The following is a 16,848-nucleotide window of genomic DNA, read 5'->3' as shown; positions in this document are numbered from 1 at the left end:
GAGTTTTTGGCCGCATAATAGAAAAGATGCTTGAGTTTTTTTTTTCTCTCCTAACAATGATGGTGTTTTGTGTGACTTTGAAGATATGCTAGCAAGCTAACAGTATGTTTTCTAAGAAGTCTAGTAGCCATTGTTAAGATAGCAGACTTCAAATCAACTTAAATTTAGACATAATAGATAAACTATTATTTAAATCATAATGAATAAAAACCACTGCCTTGTACAGAGGCATTTATACCAAACACAGAAGTACACTGGCATTCTTCTCCTATAAAATGCAACTGTAAAAAAGATTAGCTATACATTTAAAGTGTCTTACTGGTCTGAAACGGATTATGTACATTAAATCTTCTGTCAATTGTGCTGGAGTAAGAAATAAGGAATACATTTTCATCTTAGTGTCCTGGGTATAGACATTCTAGCTCATATAGAGAATAAAAATCTCTAAATAAGACAAAGTTTTCACTCCATATACTATTAAAGGGTTTAGATTTCTTTTTGTAATATCTGATGTTATTTTAAAATTACAAATCCAAAGTTAACTACTTCTTCCTAGTAATAGAATTGATAATATGTGTAATGTGGAAAAATAAAACTTTTAGCTTGACCTTAATTTTCAAGCTTAATTCCTAGAGGCTAGCCATTTCATTGTAACATAGCCAGTGTTCATAAACATAGAATATAATCTTATATCATATACATTTTTATGATGGTACATATTTAGGATACACATAAACATAAAAACTATGCGGAAAGTTTCTATCTTCAGGGATTACCAAAATGATGGTTAGTGTTTTTTACCAATTGGATGGTAACAGCTTCTTCTATTATCTGGAAAAGATCTTATGATCTTATCTAAATCTGCTACAATTATCAGAATGACAGACTAGTTCCATTAAAATCAATATTTTCCAATTAACATCAAAAGTACAAGGTTGATGTCCTACCTCTTCACAGCAACGAAATACCTGTTAAAGGTTTAACTCACAGAAGAGCAGCTTGCATTCTTTTGGGTCTCACCAAATAGGCCTTTTAGATTCATTATGAAAGACCAGCAGGAAAAATAAAAAAGGTCACTGTATTTCTTTCTTTCTTTTTTTTTTTTTTATTACTGGTCCTTACAATTAACTAAAGACTGATCAAACTGAAATTCCTTTCCCACGTACAGTTTTACTTAGAGGATTCAAATATTCCTGCAAACCTTCTAGGACTTGCTAATATCTTGCCGTTTGATCCTATTACGTGAGGATGGGCTCCTACCCCAACTGATTGTAATGAGTCACTCATTATCCTTGCAGATTAAAATTCAGGAAAAAACTTCAAGTCTGTTTTATAACAATGTCATTCTTTTCTGATTTTTCTTTTAAAAAAACAAAACAAAACAACAACTTCTGGGTACCAACAAGTATCTGCAAACCATTTTCTTTTGCTATGTAATTTATAGCTCAAAAAACTAAAAACAAAACATATTTATAAACTAAAGAATTACCCCAATTCGTTTTAGACTTTTTACTTATAAAATAGATTTTATTCTTTCTTAAAAACATAAAAGTAATAAACTTATAAGGCATCATTCTTCTGATATGTTCAAAGTGCTTCATAAATATCCTAACAATTTCAAAGACTGTGAGCAGCAGGATTCTGCGAGTATACTGACCCTAACCTTTAGCACATAACTGCAAACATCTCCTTCAGTGATCTATATAATTATACGAGCATTATTAAAAGTAATGGATTTATTAAATGTATTTTTAAAAAAGCAATGAAAATGCAAAGTATCAAGCAAAAGAGTCTGAAATAGACTAAATGGTTCAATTCTATTTGTGCATTTCTTGGGAAGAGAGTGTTTGGGGAAATAGAGTAATGAAAAATAATAGAAAATGAATTTTTTTTTTCTTAAAAAAAAACTATTAGATTTTTCTCAGAGTGTGTTTAAATATACTTTTTAATGAAGGAAGCTCCTTTGGATTATATAATGGCTAGACTGTCAAACTTCTCAAACTCAAGTTGTACTTTGAAAAAAATTATTTTAAGTGCATATGAAAAACCATGAACAAAAAAATTATCATACCTAAAATCTGCATTAATCAAATGTAACATAAGAAAATCTTCACAGAACAATAGGAATAGGAAGCAAAAAAATATAATTCATAGTGATTCAGAGCAATGAAATGTTTTCCATAGAAAAATAATTTCAGGAAAACACCTGAAACAGGTTAAATGAACACCTAAAGAAACAGACGCACAAATGAATTATATAAACTACTAAAAGAGATTTAAATACAATATGTGCTAGCTTAGCAAGTTCTCATTAAAACATGCAATACAGGTCATGACAAAAATTAAGAAAAATTAAAAGGTTTATAATATCTGTGTTTGTGAGTTGCCATTTAAAATAAATTACAGCTTGACTCTTTCCTGAGTATAATTTAAATAGAGTCTGTACACAAGGATCCACCAGATAATGTTACCAAGAGTTGTTTTCAGTGTCTTAGAAATTGCTTCCCAGCCTTCCAGCCAAAAGCTATACTAATTTTTACAAGAGGGAATGTTTGGTAGAGTGGTGTGCTTCAAGGTGGAATTGGGAGTTGAACTCTAATCAGAGGTCCCAGCATATGGGAAGGACAGATGTGTGTAAGGATTTGGTGCATACACGTCATAACAACAAAGAAAGGTATCACAATGTAGGATTCAAAAAAGGAAGAAATGGATGATATGGGGAACTTTAAGTTCCAAGGTGGCCAATGTCATCTCTGTAACTGACTCAATAAACTGGGATGGACACTTTTCTGCTCACTGATAATCAATTCTGCTTTAAAGACTTACAGAAAGACATCTTCCCTGTTTACAAACCTTTATTACCAAGAAACTCCCTAAAGTAACCCAGATTTTTCATGTTTAAGCTCATATTTTTATTAGTTGACACTGAGAAAATATAAAAAATAGCCTGTCTTTATTTCCTTCATTTATTCATTGAATAAACATTTACTTAAAACTTGGTGATAGGAATATCAGGTTTTTGTACTGTGAATAGCTCACAGCTGAGTGGGAGAAAGATGTGTAATTAGATAATGGTATGGGATAAATGCAATGAGAGAGATATGTACAGCATATTAGAAAAAGAGAAAGGAGAATAAGCTTTACTGGTAGGAGTCATGATACAGATACTCCTAGAAGACGTATTTCAGTGGAAACTAACAAGGAAAGAGGGGCATTTCGGGGAGAGACCAGCCAATGCTTAATGCAGGAATTGAAAACTCTGCAACATTCTCTCTGCCGGCATCTTAGTAGATAGAGACTGTGGAGTGGGGGGCGGGGAGATGAGGATAGAAAGGGAGGGAACACGATTTGCATGGACCTTTGTATAAGGCCATTCTGCGAAGGTGGGAAGCTTATTCTGTTGGTAAGCAGGAGTAAGCAGAAAGATTTTGAGCTTTCCTATACTCAAATTAGTACTTATACTACTTCCCATTTTTCTTTTCTTTTATATTTTATAAGCCTGTCTTTCCATTTATGTAGATATTTGCTTTCAGGCCTTTATTTCTCTGAATCCTCTGTAAATTCTCACTTTCTCCTAGCTCAGAACTAGATACAAAAGTCTTAAAAGGAGGTAACCTATACTCAGTACATGGACACTGTCCCACACTATATGCATCAAGTACTCCAACACCAATTATTAAAATAGCTCTTCTCATTCTTCTTGGTGTTTATCAGAAGGTCCTAGGTTACTTTTATAGAAACGAGTTGAGGGGTGCCTGGATGTCTCAGTCTGTTAAGCAACCAACTCCTGATTTCGGCTCAGGTCATGATCTCAGGGTCATGAGATCAAGGCCCACATTGGGCTCGGTGCTGGGCATGGAGCCTGCTTAAGATTCTCTCTCCCTCCCCCCACTCACTCATGCTCTCTCTCTTAAAAGAAAGAAGAAAAGAAAAGAGAAGAGAAGAGAAGAAGCAGAGTTCAGAAGGAGAAAAGATAGAATTTACTGACAAAGTCCTAAATCAGTGTGGAGTCAATCTTCAGTATGGAACAGTAAGCTCTTCAGTGAACTCTTAAAGATTTAAGGTCAATGTCTCATTTATTCAATACTTAAGATCACTCCTGGGTACCACTTTTTTTTTTTTTTTTTAACTCATAGAAATTCTCAGGTAAACTAAGAACACAAAAAGGAATGGGTAGCAGCAGGTATATCTCTCCCCTCCAGCAACTCGACTTTCAGTACAGTGGTATATACATTATGATGGGCAAGATAATTTACAAAAAAATTTAAAATAAGAGCACTGTAAATTAAGGCACAAATTAAAACACATAAATAAGTGAAAATAGTAGCAGTGAGTTCACTAAATTAGATGACAGCTTTTTTTTTTTTTTTTCAGTTAGACCTTCTTTTTATTTACCAGAAGTCTTTTGATCTCTTCAGAGTGAAAGAGATGCTGACACTGAAGTGGGAAAGGCATTAGTCATGGTTCCCTTACCCCCTTCACCGTGGACACCTATTAATTTGAATGTCACACAAGAAAAAAAAAAAATAAAGAATTTTGCTTTCATTTAAAAATGGAAAAACAGATTTAGAGAAATTAAGCATTTTCCAGTTTTAGTATCACTTAATTCACATTCAATGGCTCCAAAGATGAAACTGAGCATTTTCTCTTTTTCTTTTGTGTCCCAAGTTGGCTATACTAGTTTTTGAAAATACGGACAGTATTGCCAAATAATTCTAATCTGTATGTACAAGAGCTATCAGAAATTATAAAGAAAATGATCAAATTAAGAAAACTATTATGTCCCTGGAAAATATATCGACCTGGCATCAAACTGCATACTAAACTGAAAATCTAAAAAGCAACAGGAAGGTCTAATTTCTGTATTTGTGCAACCAGACTGATCTGCCAAATTATATTCTCCTTTTTACATCATTTCATTAATATAAGCTACAAGTCTCACAGAGTATCAAGTGTCAAAACTAGAATAACAGTCACAAAATACACTATTAACTTCATGAAATTTGATTCTCTTCATAACACATCTACACAGGGCTTGGCTTATCTGAAAAATGAGCTACAGCAGAACACACAAGAAAGTTTTAAAACAATTTATTTTTTATTTTATTTTATTGGGACAGATTTTGGAGGGGGAAAGGGAGAGAGGAACCCAACGCTGGGCTCAATCTCATGACCCTGAGACCATGACCTGAGCTGAAATCAAGAGTCAGATGCTTAACTGACTGAGCCAACCAGGCACCCCAAACAGGAGTTCAAACTATAACTGAGAAGAGGCTGCAACGCTATCTCCTATACCACATACTCTTGCTACACCACAACGTTGACATTCCTCTCATTCAGTGGTGTGGGTCTATGTCTCTGGTACTTAAAACTGGGTAGAACTTTGTGTCTGCTTAGGCCACCAGTATAGCAAAGTGACGCAACATGACTTTTAAAGATAGATCAGAATGCCATGCATGTCTACCTTATTCTCCTGGGACATTTGTTCATAGACTCAGCCACCATGCTATGAGGAAGCTGCAACTAGCCTAAGTGGAGAGAAAATATGGAGCGGCTAGACCAACTGATGGTCTAGCAGAGGTCCTCGCCAAAATCCAGTCCCAGACACTGCGGAACAGAAATAAGCCATTCCCGCAGTATCCCATTCTAATGCCTAAATCACAAATCTGTGAGCATAACCAATGGCTGTTTCATGCCAGTAAGATGAATTTTTTATGTAGCAAAAGATAACTTGAAAGAGGAATGGTAAAGAAAATATTTTGGGGACTGTTTAAGGCATGGTATCATTTGCAATAGGATACAACCTTGGGTAAGTGGGAAACAAATGCAACAGAGTTACCAGCGTGGCATGTAGCCAGCTAACCATGCAGGATGGAGCTGTTCTTTCTGGGAAAAACAACTACTATAACAATAAATGAATACAAGACAATCCAAGTCACATTGGTGGTAGTCCAAGAAACAATGAGATATTTTATGAGATACCATGATTATTACTCATCAATCACAAAGAGTAGTCATTGAGAAATTCTTGTCTTGTCAGTGTGAACAGGACTGCTGTTTATTAAATCTGCCATTTATTCCACACAGAGGCAGAAGTTAGTATCATCAACTGTGGAAGTGAAGAGCTCTTACCACGTCTCTCTTAACACACACATATACATATATTATCTTAGAAATACTGAAGTCAAGTTGGTTTGGGTACACTAAGAAAATAATGTGCTAAAAATACTTCTTTTGAGTACCAAAAATTTCCCTAGTTTAAAATAATTATCTTAACATGTCATATTTTTAAAACTAAAAGACTAAAAGGAAAAAAAATCCCATAAAAGCCATTTGTTATACTACCCCCTAGAGATAAATACTGCTACTATTTTGATGATTTTCCTTTCTGTCCTTTTCAATGCATATTAAAAAAGTCTCTATCATTTCAAAATGGAGTTTATATGCCATATATATTTTACAGCCTTCTTTTTATACAAAAGGACATTGTAAGCATTCTCCTATGTCCTTTCAATATTCTTTTAAGACATTATTGTATAGATAAGTTTAAATGGCTACATAACAAGTATATTTATTTTATAATTTATTTGATCATTCCTCTATTTTGCAAAATTACCATTTTTTAGTTTTTGCTATTAAAAATAACATTGTGATGAAAACCTGCATACCGATCTTTGTTAACAGAATTACTGGGTAAAGGGGAATGAACATTTCTTTCCAGAAAAGTGTGGCAAGTTACATCAGACCAGCAGTATAAAAGAGTCACCAATAAAACATCACCAGCATCATGTTTCTTAAAATCCAAGTTATATATTTTACAGATATGGTAAGATGTCACAACACAGAATAAGAGATGTTTGGGGGAGGGGCACTTGGGTGGCTCAGTGGGTTAAGTGGTTGCCTTCGGCTCAGGGCATGATCCCAGGGTCCTGGAATCGAGCCCCACATCAGGCTCCCTGCTCAGGGGAGAGCCTGCTTCTCTCTCTCCCTCTGTCTGCCACTCCTCCTGCTTGTGCTCTCTCCCTCTGCCAAATAAATAAATAAAATCTTAAAAAAAAAAAAAAAAGATATCTTGGGGTGCCTGTCTGTCTCAGTCAGATCATGCAACTCCTGATATCAGGGTCATGAGTTTGAATCTCATGATGGGTGTAGAGATTATGTAAAAATAAAATTTTAAAAAGAGAGATTTTTTAATAATTTCAATGTTGAATTCACATTAGTATAATTTCTTTTCTTTTTTTTTTTTTTAGATTTTTTTAATTTATCAGATAGAGATCACAAGTAGGCAGACAGGCAGGCAGAGAGGGAGAGAGGAAGGGAAGCAGGCTCACTGTCAAGCAGAGAGCCCGATGCGGGGCTCGATCCCAGGACCCTGAGAACATGACCTGAGCCAAAGGCAGAGGCTTTAACCCACTGAGCCACCCAGGCGCCCCTCACATTAGTATAATTTAAATAAAAGTTTTAAAGTTTTACTTGAAAAATACAGAGTATAGATTACTGGTGCCTTAAACAAAAGGGATGACCCATAAAATATCTGTTAAAAGTCTGAACCAAATGAAAAACTAAACACCACCTTTTTAAAAAGTCAGGATACTTGAATTCTAAGCCTCATGTATCACTGTCTATAACCCTAGGTAAATTTAAACATTCTTTCCCAACTCATTTTCTTAATCTTAATATAAAAGATAAAACAACAGTATCTATTTCTATTTCACAAGGATGTCAGAAAAATAAAAAAGAAGGAAATATAACACACTGCTTTAGAGACAAAGTCTCTGAAATCAAAATGTCTAGGTTCAATTCTTGGCTGTTACTTTTAACTGTGTCACCATGGGCAATTCATTAATTTGTCAGTTTTCTCAACTGTAAAAAAGGGATGATAACACTTAACTCATACAATTATTGTGGAGATTAAATGAGAAAATCCATGTTAAACCACTTAGAATCCTGCTTGATAAACAGCAAGTGCTCAGTAAACATTCAATGATAATTATTTATATATGTAAAATTCACACATAGGTAAAGTAACTGGTTTTAAAAATCTACTTGGCCGATCTTTTAAATCTCAGGTATTCTGAATTTAAAATCAATACACTGGAATAATATAGAGCTACATTCATTCTTCATGAGCCTGAAATAATTATAAAACAAAGTTTATCACAAATAAAATATAGCATCAACAAAATAACTTTTTTATTTTTTTTATTTTTTTTAAGAGAGGGAGAGAGAGAATCTTCAGCAGGCTCCACATCCAGCACTGAGCCCAATGACGGACTTGATCTCAGAACTCTGAGATCATGACCCATTAAGAAATCAAGAAACTGATGCTTAACTGACTGAGCCACCCAGGCATCCCCAAAATAACTTTCTTTTTAAAGAGATAATTCCTTCTGTGGTTCTTCACTTGACTGGATCCTTTTCACCCATCAAATCTTAGTTCAAATGCCCCCTCCTCAAATCACTCAAGCCCTCACTTATTTAAATTATCCTCTACTAGGCCACACAGTTTTCACACTCTAGTTATTTATTATTATCTGTCTCTTCCTACCATAATATAAACTCCAAAATGGAAGAAGCTCAACCTTTTCTGTCACCATGAATATACTCAGTTCAGACACTCAATAAATATCTGGCAAATGACCAACAAATCAATGATCTAACATATGGCTACACATTGAAAGAGTTGGCATAGAGGTTATGGAACTTCAAAGATAGCCCACTAGATTTGGGTTTCTCATTTTTATCATGAACTACAGCTTAAAAATATGGTCTTTTTTGTTTGTAAAATATGTTTTATATCAAGATTGAGGAAGCACATATGTCCACATAACTAAAGGAAGTTTCAGACAAAAATACTATGCTTACTATATGTGATGAATTCTGAGATCTTTATTCAATTCTATTATATTCCTTTTCATTAAAAATAAAATAATTACTGCAGGCCACTAAACTGCTTTTATATCACATTATTGTGTAAAAACTTGTTGTGTGAAAAACACTGCTCAAGATCAGAGGTTATTAAGCTTGTACCTGAAAGGAATGTTTAAACATGTGCCTGGAAAGGAAGAAATAAGTGTCTGATCACAGATGACATGATCACCTATATAGAAAATCTGAAAGAACTGGGAAAAAGAATCTCCTGGAACTGAAAAGCAATTATAGCAAGGCTGTAGGATATAAGGTTAATATTCAAAAGACAACTGCTTTCCTATGTACCAGCAGTGAACAAGTGGAATTTGAAATTAAGAACAAAATCTATTCACATTAATGAAATCTAACAAAATATGTATAAGATCTATATGAGGAATATAAGGAAATCAAAGAAGAACTAAATAAATGAAGAGATATTCTATGTTAATCAGTAGGAACACTCAATTTGCAACAGACACATCTGATAAAAGACTATATCCAAAATACACAAAGAACTACTGAAACTCAACAGTAAAAAAGCAACCAACCTGATTAAAAAATGGATCAATGACCCTTGTAGACACCTCACCAAAGGAAGATTTACAGATTGCAATTATGCATATGAAAAGATGCTCCACATCATTTGTCATCAGGGAAATGTAAATTAAAACAATTAGATACCACTAAACACCTATTAGAATGGCCAATATCTGGAACACCACCAACACTCAACACTGAGTGAAGATGCGGAACACCACAAGAACTCTCACACACTACTAGTGGGAATACAAGATGGGACAGAGATTTCGGAAGGCAGTTTGGCAATTTCTTATGAAAGTAAACATACTCCTACCATAAGATATAGCAATCACACTCCCTGGTAATTACCCAAAGAAGTTAAAAACTTATGTCCACACAAACACCTGCACATGAATGATTATAGCAGCTTTATTCATAATCAACCAAAACTGGAAGCAAACAAGATGTCCTTTAGTAGGTGAATGCAAAAGCTGTGGTACATCCAGACGAAGGAATATTATTCAGCACAAAAAGAAATGATCTTTCTAGCAGTGAAAAACATGGAAGAACCTTAAATGCATATTACTAGGTGAAGGAAGACAATCAGAAAAGGCTATAAACTCTATGATTTCAACTCTATGACATTCTGAAATAGGCAAAATTATAGAGACAGTGAAATTAGGTTGCAGGGCTAGGGAGTGGTGGAAGGTGCAGTAGAAAATTCTTAGAAAATCCATAATAATGGATACATTTCATTACACATTTGTCTAAACTCACAGGATGTAAAACACCAAGAGGGAACCACAACGTAAGCTATGGACTTTGGGTGATTATGATGTGTCAGTGTCTAACAAACGTATCACTCTGATGTGGGATGTCATTAAGAGGAGAGGCCATGCATGTGTAGGTGCAGGGTATATATGGGAAATCTCTGTACTTTCCCCTCAATTCTGCTGTGAACCTAAAACTGCTCTGAAAAAATAAAATCTTAATTTAAAAAGAAAAAGAGCATGCAGTTTTGTATATGTGAGTTTGATGGTAAGGCAGAATGTCATAGTTTTCAGATTCATGAAGAATCTGTTCCCTTAAATTTATGGGCTTCAATTATCATGTACTCATTATTATTTGTGAAGCACTACACAAAAATATATATAAAAATGTGGGGTTTTAAAATTTTTTATTTTTATTTATTTTTATTTTATTTTATTTTATTTATTTATTTGAAAGAGAAACAGTGAGAGAGAACATGAGCGAGGAGAAGGTCAGAGGGAGAAGCAGACTCCCCGTGGAGCTGGGAGCCCTATGCGGGACTCGATCCCGGGACTCCAGGATCATGACCCGAGCTGAAGCCAGTCGCCCAACCAACTGAGCCACCCAGGCACCCCTATTTTTATTTATTTTTAAATTTTTTATTTATTTATTTTGACAGGGAGAAAGACAGGGAGAGAGCACAAGCAAGGTAAATGGCAGACAGAGGGAGAGGGAGAAGCAGGCTCCCAGCTGAGCAGGGAGCCTGATGTGCAGCCTGATGGGAACATGACCTGAGCTGAAGGCAGCCACTTAACTGACTGAGTCATCCAGGCACCTCTAAAAATGTGGTTTAATTTAGGGATGGCAGTATATGATAGAGAAGAGCACTGATTCTATAGTCTGAGAAAGCTCAAGTTCAAATCCCGGATTCATCATTTACTAATTCTGCAACTTTGTACAAATTACCTTACCTATCAGTCTCAGTTTTCTTATCTGGAAAGTAGTTGAACATCTATTTCATGGAGTTAAGTAAAATAAAAATTATATAAAACATCCGTTATAGGGGCACCCGGGTGGCTCAGTGGGTTAAGCCTCTGCCTTCGGCTCAGGTCATGATTTCGGGGACCTGGGATGGAGCCCCGCGTTGGACTCTCTGCTCGGCAGGGAGCCTGCTTCCCCCTTCTGTCTCTGCCTGCCTCTCTGCCTACTTGTGATCTCTGTCAAATAAATAAATAAAATCTTTAAAAAAAAACAAACAAAAAAACCCCCATCCATTATAGAGCCTGCATTAAATGGCAGCTATTCAATAAATGGTAGGCATCATTATTATATTCCAATATTTCCAAAAAAATTAACTTCCATAGCTAAAATATAATCTTAAACAAAGTATAATTAAATTATAAAATGTAAATTAATAAAAATAGATTATTCATGTGTATGTAGAAATTATATTCTAAAATCTGACTTTTCCTCATAGCTGACACTGCTGTATAGAAATAATTACAACATGTTCTTCCAAGTATGATTTTATCAGCTCAATAAATATACCAAGTGACCCCCCCTCACTCCGCTGCCTCATATAAAAAGTCTATGGAGGGGCACCTGGGTGGCTCAGTGGGTTAAGGCCTCTGCCTTCGGCTCAGGTCATGATCCCAGGGTCCTGGGATCAAGCCCCGCATCAGGCTCTCTGCTCAGTGGGGAGCCTGCTTCCTCCTCTCTCTCTGCCTGCTTCTCTGCCTACTTGTGATTTCTATCTGTCAAATAAATAAGTAAATCTTAAAAAAAAAAAAGTCTACGGAAAAATGATTTAGCAAGAACAAACTGATGGTTCCCAGAGGGAAGGTGGGTAGGGGGATGGGTGAACTAGGTGATGGATTCAGAAGTGTTCTTGTCATGATGAGCACCAGGTGATATATAGAATTGTTGAACCACTATATTGCATACCTAAGCTAATATAACACTGTACATTAACTAATTGAAATTAAAAACTTAAAAAAAGACTTAGCAAAGGTATAAATAAATTACTCCCCTCACACCCATGATTGCAATTAACAATCTATGGTTTTTTAACAAATGTTCCTCACATCACTTAGCTGCCTGTTGCAGAGCGGTGTGGCTGCGTTGGTATTCTGTTTATTCCCTGCTTTTAAAGCTGCATCTCTTCTTGCTTGCTCAAGCAGAACTCTTGCTCTTTCTTTAAGTTCTTCTTGTCTTGATAACATTCGATGCTTAAAACCAAAAATACAGAATTAGGAACTCAAAAAAGCCGCATATAATCTATATTTATAGATTAATCAGTGGTTTTGTTATCTGTCAAAATAACAGAGATCAGGAATAAGACTGTAGTTTTATAAGATTACTTAAAGAAAATATTAATGTTGACTAGAAACTATAGAACATCTTGGCACATAAAAGTATATCTTTACTGCCTAACGCTGGATTACATTTAATTTCCATTTGTGTTAGAATATATTCCCATAAAATATAAAGTCCATGTGTATATTATATACATTCTTCATATTTGCTAATCACAATATAACCTGGGAAAGACATTTAAAAAATTTTTATTTCTTATAGTTTTATGGGACTGATAATAAGGTATCTCCAAATTTATTTGTTGAAAGATATTAAACATTTGTGGCAATAATCCTTTAAATCCTTGATAATTAACATTTATAGAAAATTCAAAACTATCATATTTTGTTTAAAAAAATAAAACTGGTTTTCTCTAATGCTCACCTACCTTACAACAAAACAATTAACTACATCAGCAATGGAAGAGTATTTTCTTGGATTAATTTGTAATAATACAAGATATTTTTGGGTAACAACAGGTAATGACCATCAACGGAAATCAGTTCTCAAATGATAACATTAATTCAAAGCACAAATATCCATAATGTTTATAGTTCAAATTCCTTTCTTCTTCCAAAAAATAGCCAACTTCTGGCTTTAGATAGCTATTACTATTACTCTGATATTTGATTTCTTCCCTGTCATTGTATAGTTTTGATTCAGTTTTAAGTAGCATTCATGGTAAAGGAAGAGGTAATAAATAGTAAACATGTAACTTTACTTGGCATAATGTGAAACTTAAAAAATTATTATTTGATTTTTAGGTCTCATTGAGATTTTTATGTTTTAATATAAATTTTTTTAAACTCCTGCAATCTCAAGCAAGGCAAGATTTTTTAAAAGTATGCAGTTCAGTGGTTTTTACTACATTCACAAGGTTGTGAACCATCAACACTATTTAATTCCAGAACATTTTCATCACCCAAGGTTTTAAGAGGATTAAACAAAAATTCTTCACTTAATAGATATAATTGGAACGTATAAGTGATAATGATAGACTTTTCATCATGTGTATAGGACACAATAGAATAGGATTGGTCATTCTAGTTACAAATCAACACTTTCTCTAAAACAGACCAGATTAATTAAAGGGAACACTGAATTTGCAGTCAAGACATCAGGCTATTAATCCTTCTTCCACTAATAATAAGCAATGTAACACTGAATAGGTCACTTAAAAAGCTATACTGTATTCCCTTACATGACACTTAAGTACCTTGGAGTAAGAAAGACCTTGGTTCAAATATTAGATACAACACCTAATTGTGGACCCATTACTCAATCTCTCTACACCTCAGTTTCCTCATTTGTAAAATAGGGATAAAACAGACCAACTCTCACAAAGATTAAGTGAAATAGTGAAATGTACTGAGCACTAGAAAAATGTTAACTATTATTATATTTTTAAAAATATTTCAATTGCCTCATGTTTGAAATCCCACTAGCTCTAAAACTGGTGACTAGAGTATATCATCTTTAAGATCCTACTGGCTCCAGGGATGCCTTGGTGGCTCAGTCAGTTAAGTGTCTGCATGGGGCTCCCTGCTCAGCAGGGAGTATCTGCTCCTTCTCCCTCTGCACCTGCCTTTCGCCAGCTCGTGTTCTCTCTCTCAAATAAATAAATAAAATCTTAAAAAAAAAAAATCCTACTGGTTCTAAATTCCATGAGTCTACAGACCTTTAGGGATTCCAGTTAGCTACACAGACAGTGAAAGACTGCTTTGGTCTTAAGAGCACACAGAAATAAACTTTCTCCTGATTATAAATGAGATTCATATTTATTACAAAAATTTTAGAAAATACATGAAAGTAAAAAGAAAAGGAAAAATAATCAGTGGCATCATGGTCCCTGATTTCAAACTATATCACAAACCTACAATAACCAAAACAGTATGGTACTGGCATAAAAACAGACACATAGATCAAGAGAACAAAATAGAGAGCAGAGAAATAAACCCAAGCATATATGGTCAATTAATTTACAACAAAGGAGCTAAAAATATACAAGGGGGAAAGGACAGTCTCTTCCATAAATGGTGTTGGGAAAACCAGAGAGTCACACGCAAAAGAATGAAACCAGGTGCCTATTAACTCAAAATGGATTAAACACTTGGACAAAAAAAATCTGAAACCATAAAACTCTTAGAAGAAAACACAGGTGGTAAGCTCCTTGACAACAGTCTTGGTGATGATTTTTTTGGATTTGACACCAAAAGCAAAGGCAACAAAGGCAAAAATAAACAAGTGGGACTACATCAAAATAAAAAGTTTCTGCAGAGTGAGGGAAAATATCCATAAAACAAAAAGCTAGTCTAGTGAATGGGAGAAAACATATGCAAATCATGTATCTGGGAAGGGGTTAATATCCAACATAAAGAACTCATATAACTCAATAGCAATCCAATTAAATAATAGGCAGAAGATTTAAATAGACATCTTTCCCAAAAAAGACATACAAATAGCCACAGGTACACGAAAACATGCTTAACATCACTAATTATCAAGGAAATGCAAATTAAAACCACAAGGAATTACTTCCTCGTACCTATTAGAATGGCTATTATCAAAAAGACAAGGAATAACAAATGTTGGTGAGAATGTGGAGCACTGTTGGTGGGAATGTAAATTGATGCAGCCACTGTGGAAAATAGGATGGAAGTGCCTCAAAAAAATTAAAAATAGAACTACCATACGATCCAGAAATTCTACTTTGGGGTATTTATGCAAAGAATGCAAAAAACTAACTCAAAAAAATGTATGCACCCCTATGTTCACTGCAGCATTATTATTTTTTAAAAAGATTTTATTTATTCATTTGAGAGAGAGAGACAGAGCACAAGCAGGGGGAATGACAGAGGAAGAGGGAGAAGCAGGCTCCCTGCTGAGCAAAGAGCCTGATGCACAGCTCCATTCCAGAATCCTGGGATCACGACCTGGGCCCAAAGCAGTCACTTAACCAACTGAGACATCCAGGTACGTCTATTATTATTTTTAAAGATTTCTTTATTTGAGAGAGAGAGAGGCCTTGCGTGTGTGCACACTCCTGGTGCTCAAACTGGGGAGGAGCAGAAGGAGGGAATCCCCAGGCAGACTTCCTTCTGAGTACAGAGCCCATCCCACAACCCATGAGATCATGACCTGAGCCAAAACCAAGAGTCCAACACCCAGCCCACTGAGCCATCCAGGTGCCCCAACTGCAGCATTATTTACAATAGCCAAGGTACAGAAACAATCTAAGTGCCTACTGATGTATAAGTGGATACACACATGCACACACACACACACACCCCCTACACTCAGTGGCACATTAATCAGCCATAAAAAAATGAAATCTTGCTATTTGTGACATGTGCAGATCTTGAAGGCGTTATGCTAAGTGAAATAAGACAAAGATGAACTGGTATTCATCTTTCTCTTATTTCCATATATTTACCATATGATTTTACTTGTATGCAAAATCTAAAAAAAAAAAGCGGAACCCCCAAAACCCAAAAACCTCGCTCACAGATACAGAGACCAATTGGTAGTTGCCAGAGGCTGGGAGTAGGATGTGGACAAAATGGGTGAAGGGAGTCAAGAGGTATGCAATTCCAGTTATAAAATAAATAACTTATGGAGATACCATGTATGGCACGGTGACTATAGTTAGTAGTACTGCATTGCATATATGAAAGTTGCTAAGGCAGTAGATCTTAAATGTTCTGGTCACAAAAAAAATTTTGTAACTATGTATGGTGATGGATGTTAACTAGGCTTACTGTGGTGGTCATTTCACAATGTATACAAACATCAAATAATTGTTATATGCCTGAAACTAATATAATATGTCAATTATACCTCAATAAAAAAGAATTATTTGAAAATAAAAAACAAAATAAAGATAATTAGCAATCTTGGCACCCAGCAATAATCACTGTAGAATCACGTTTTTTAAACTTAACATTCTATTGTGAGAATATCCTCATGTAAGTATTTAAAAAATATTTTTAAACATAATTTTTTAAACTTTTACCCAGCATTCTATTCATAAAGATGCATCATACTTTAACTTGTCTTATATTATTAGGTATTTATGTTGTTTATAATTTTTCACTATCATTAACGATGTTTTAACATCTTTGTTACAGGGGTGCCTGAGTGGCTCAAGTCAGTTAAGTGTCTGACTCTTGATTTAGGCTCAGGTCATGATCTCAGGGTCATGAGATCAAGCCCCACACTGGGCTTTGCATAGGCATGCAGCCTGCTTAAGATTCTCTCCCTCGCCCTCTGCCATTCCCACCCTCCTCCCTACCTTCCGTTCTCTCTCTTAAAAAA

General features: G+C 35.0%; 1 protein-coding gene across 4 annotated transcripts in view; it reads right to left on the bottom strand.

Annotated features, from left to right (window-relative positions):
• The window catches only part of EHBP1 (EH domain binding protein 1), a 339,190-nt gene that overhangs the window by 76,045 nt on the left and 246,297 nt on the right, over positions 1-16,848 (bottom strand). For all 4 annotated transcript variants that reach the window (XM_080813773.1, XM_080813775.1, XM_080813772.1 and 1 more), the window contains one exon: positions 12,264-12,407. In XM_080813773.1, coding sequence (XP_080669899.1) covers positions 12,264-12,407 — 144 coding nt within the window. The remainder of the gene's footprint in view (positions 1-12,263; positions 12,408-16,848) is intronic.

This window comes from Martes martes (assembly GCF_963455335.1).
Source record: "Martes martes genome assembly, chromosome: 9".
In the NCBI taxonomy this organism is placed as follows: Eukaryota; Metazoa; Chordata; class Mammalia; order Carnivora; family Mustelidae; genus Martes; species Martes martes.
Note: the sequence above shows the minus strand (reverse complement) of the source record. Positions and strands in the feature narration are given on the sequence as shown.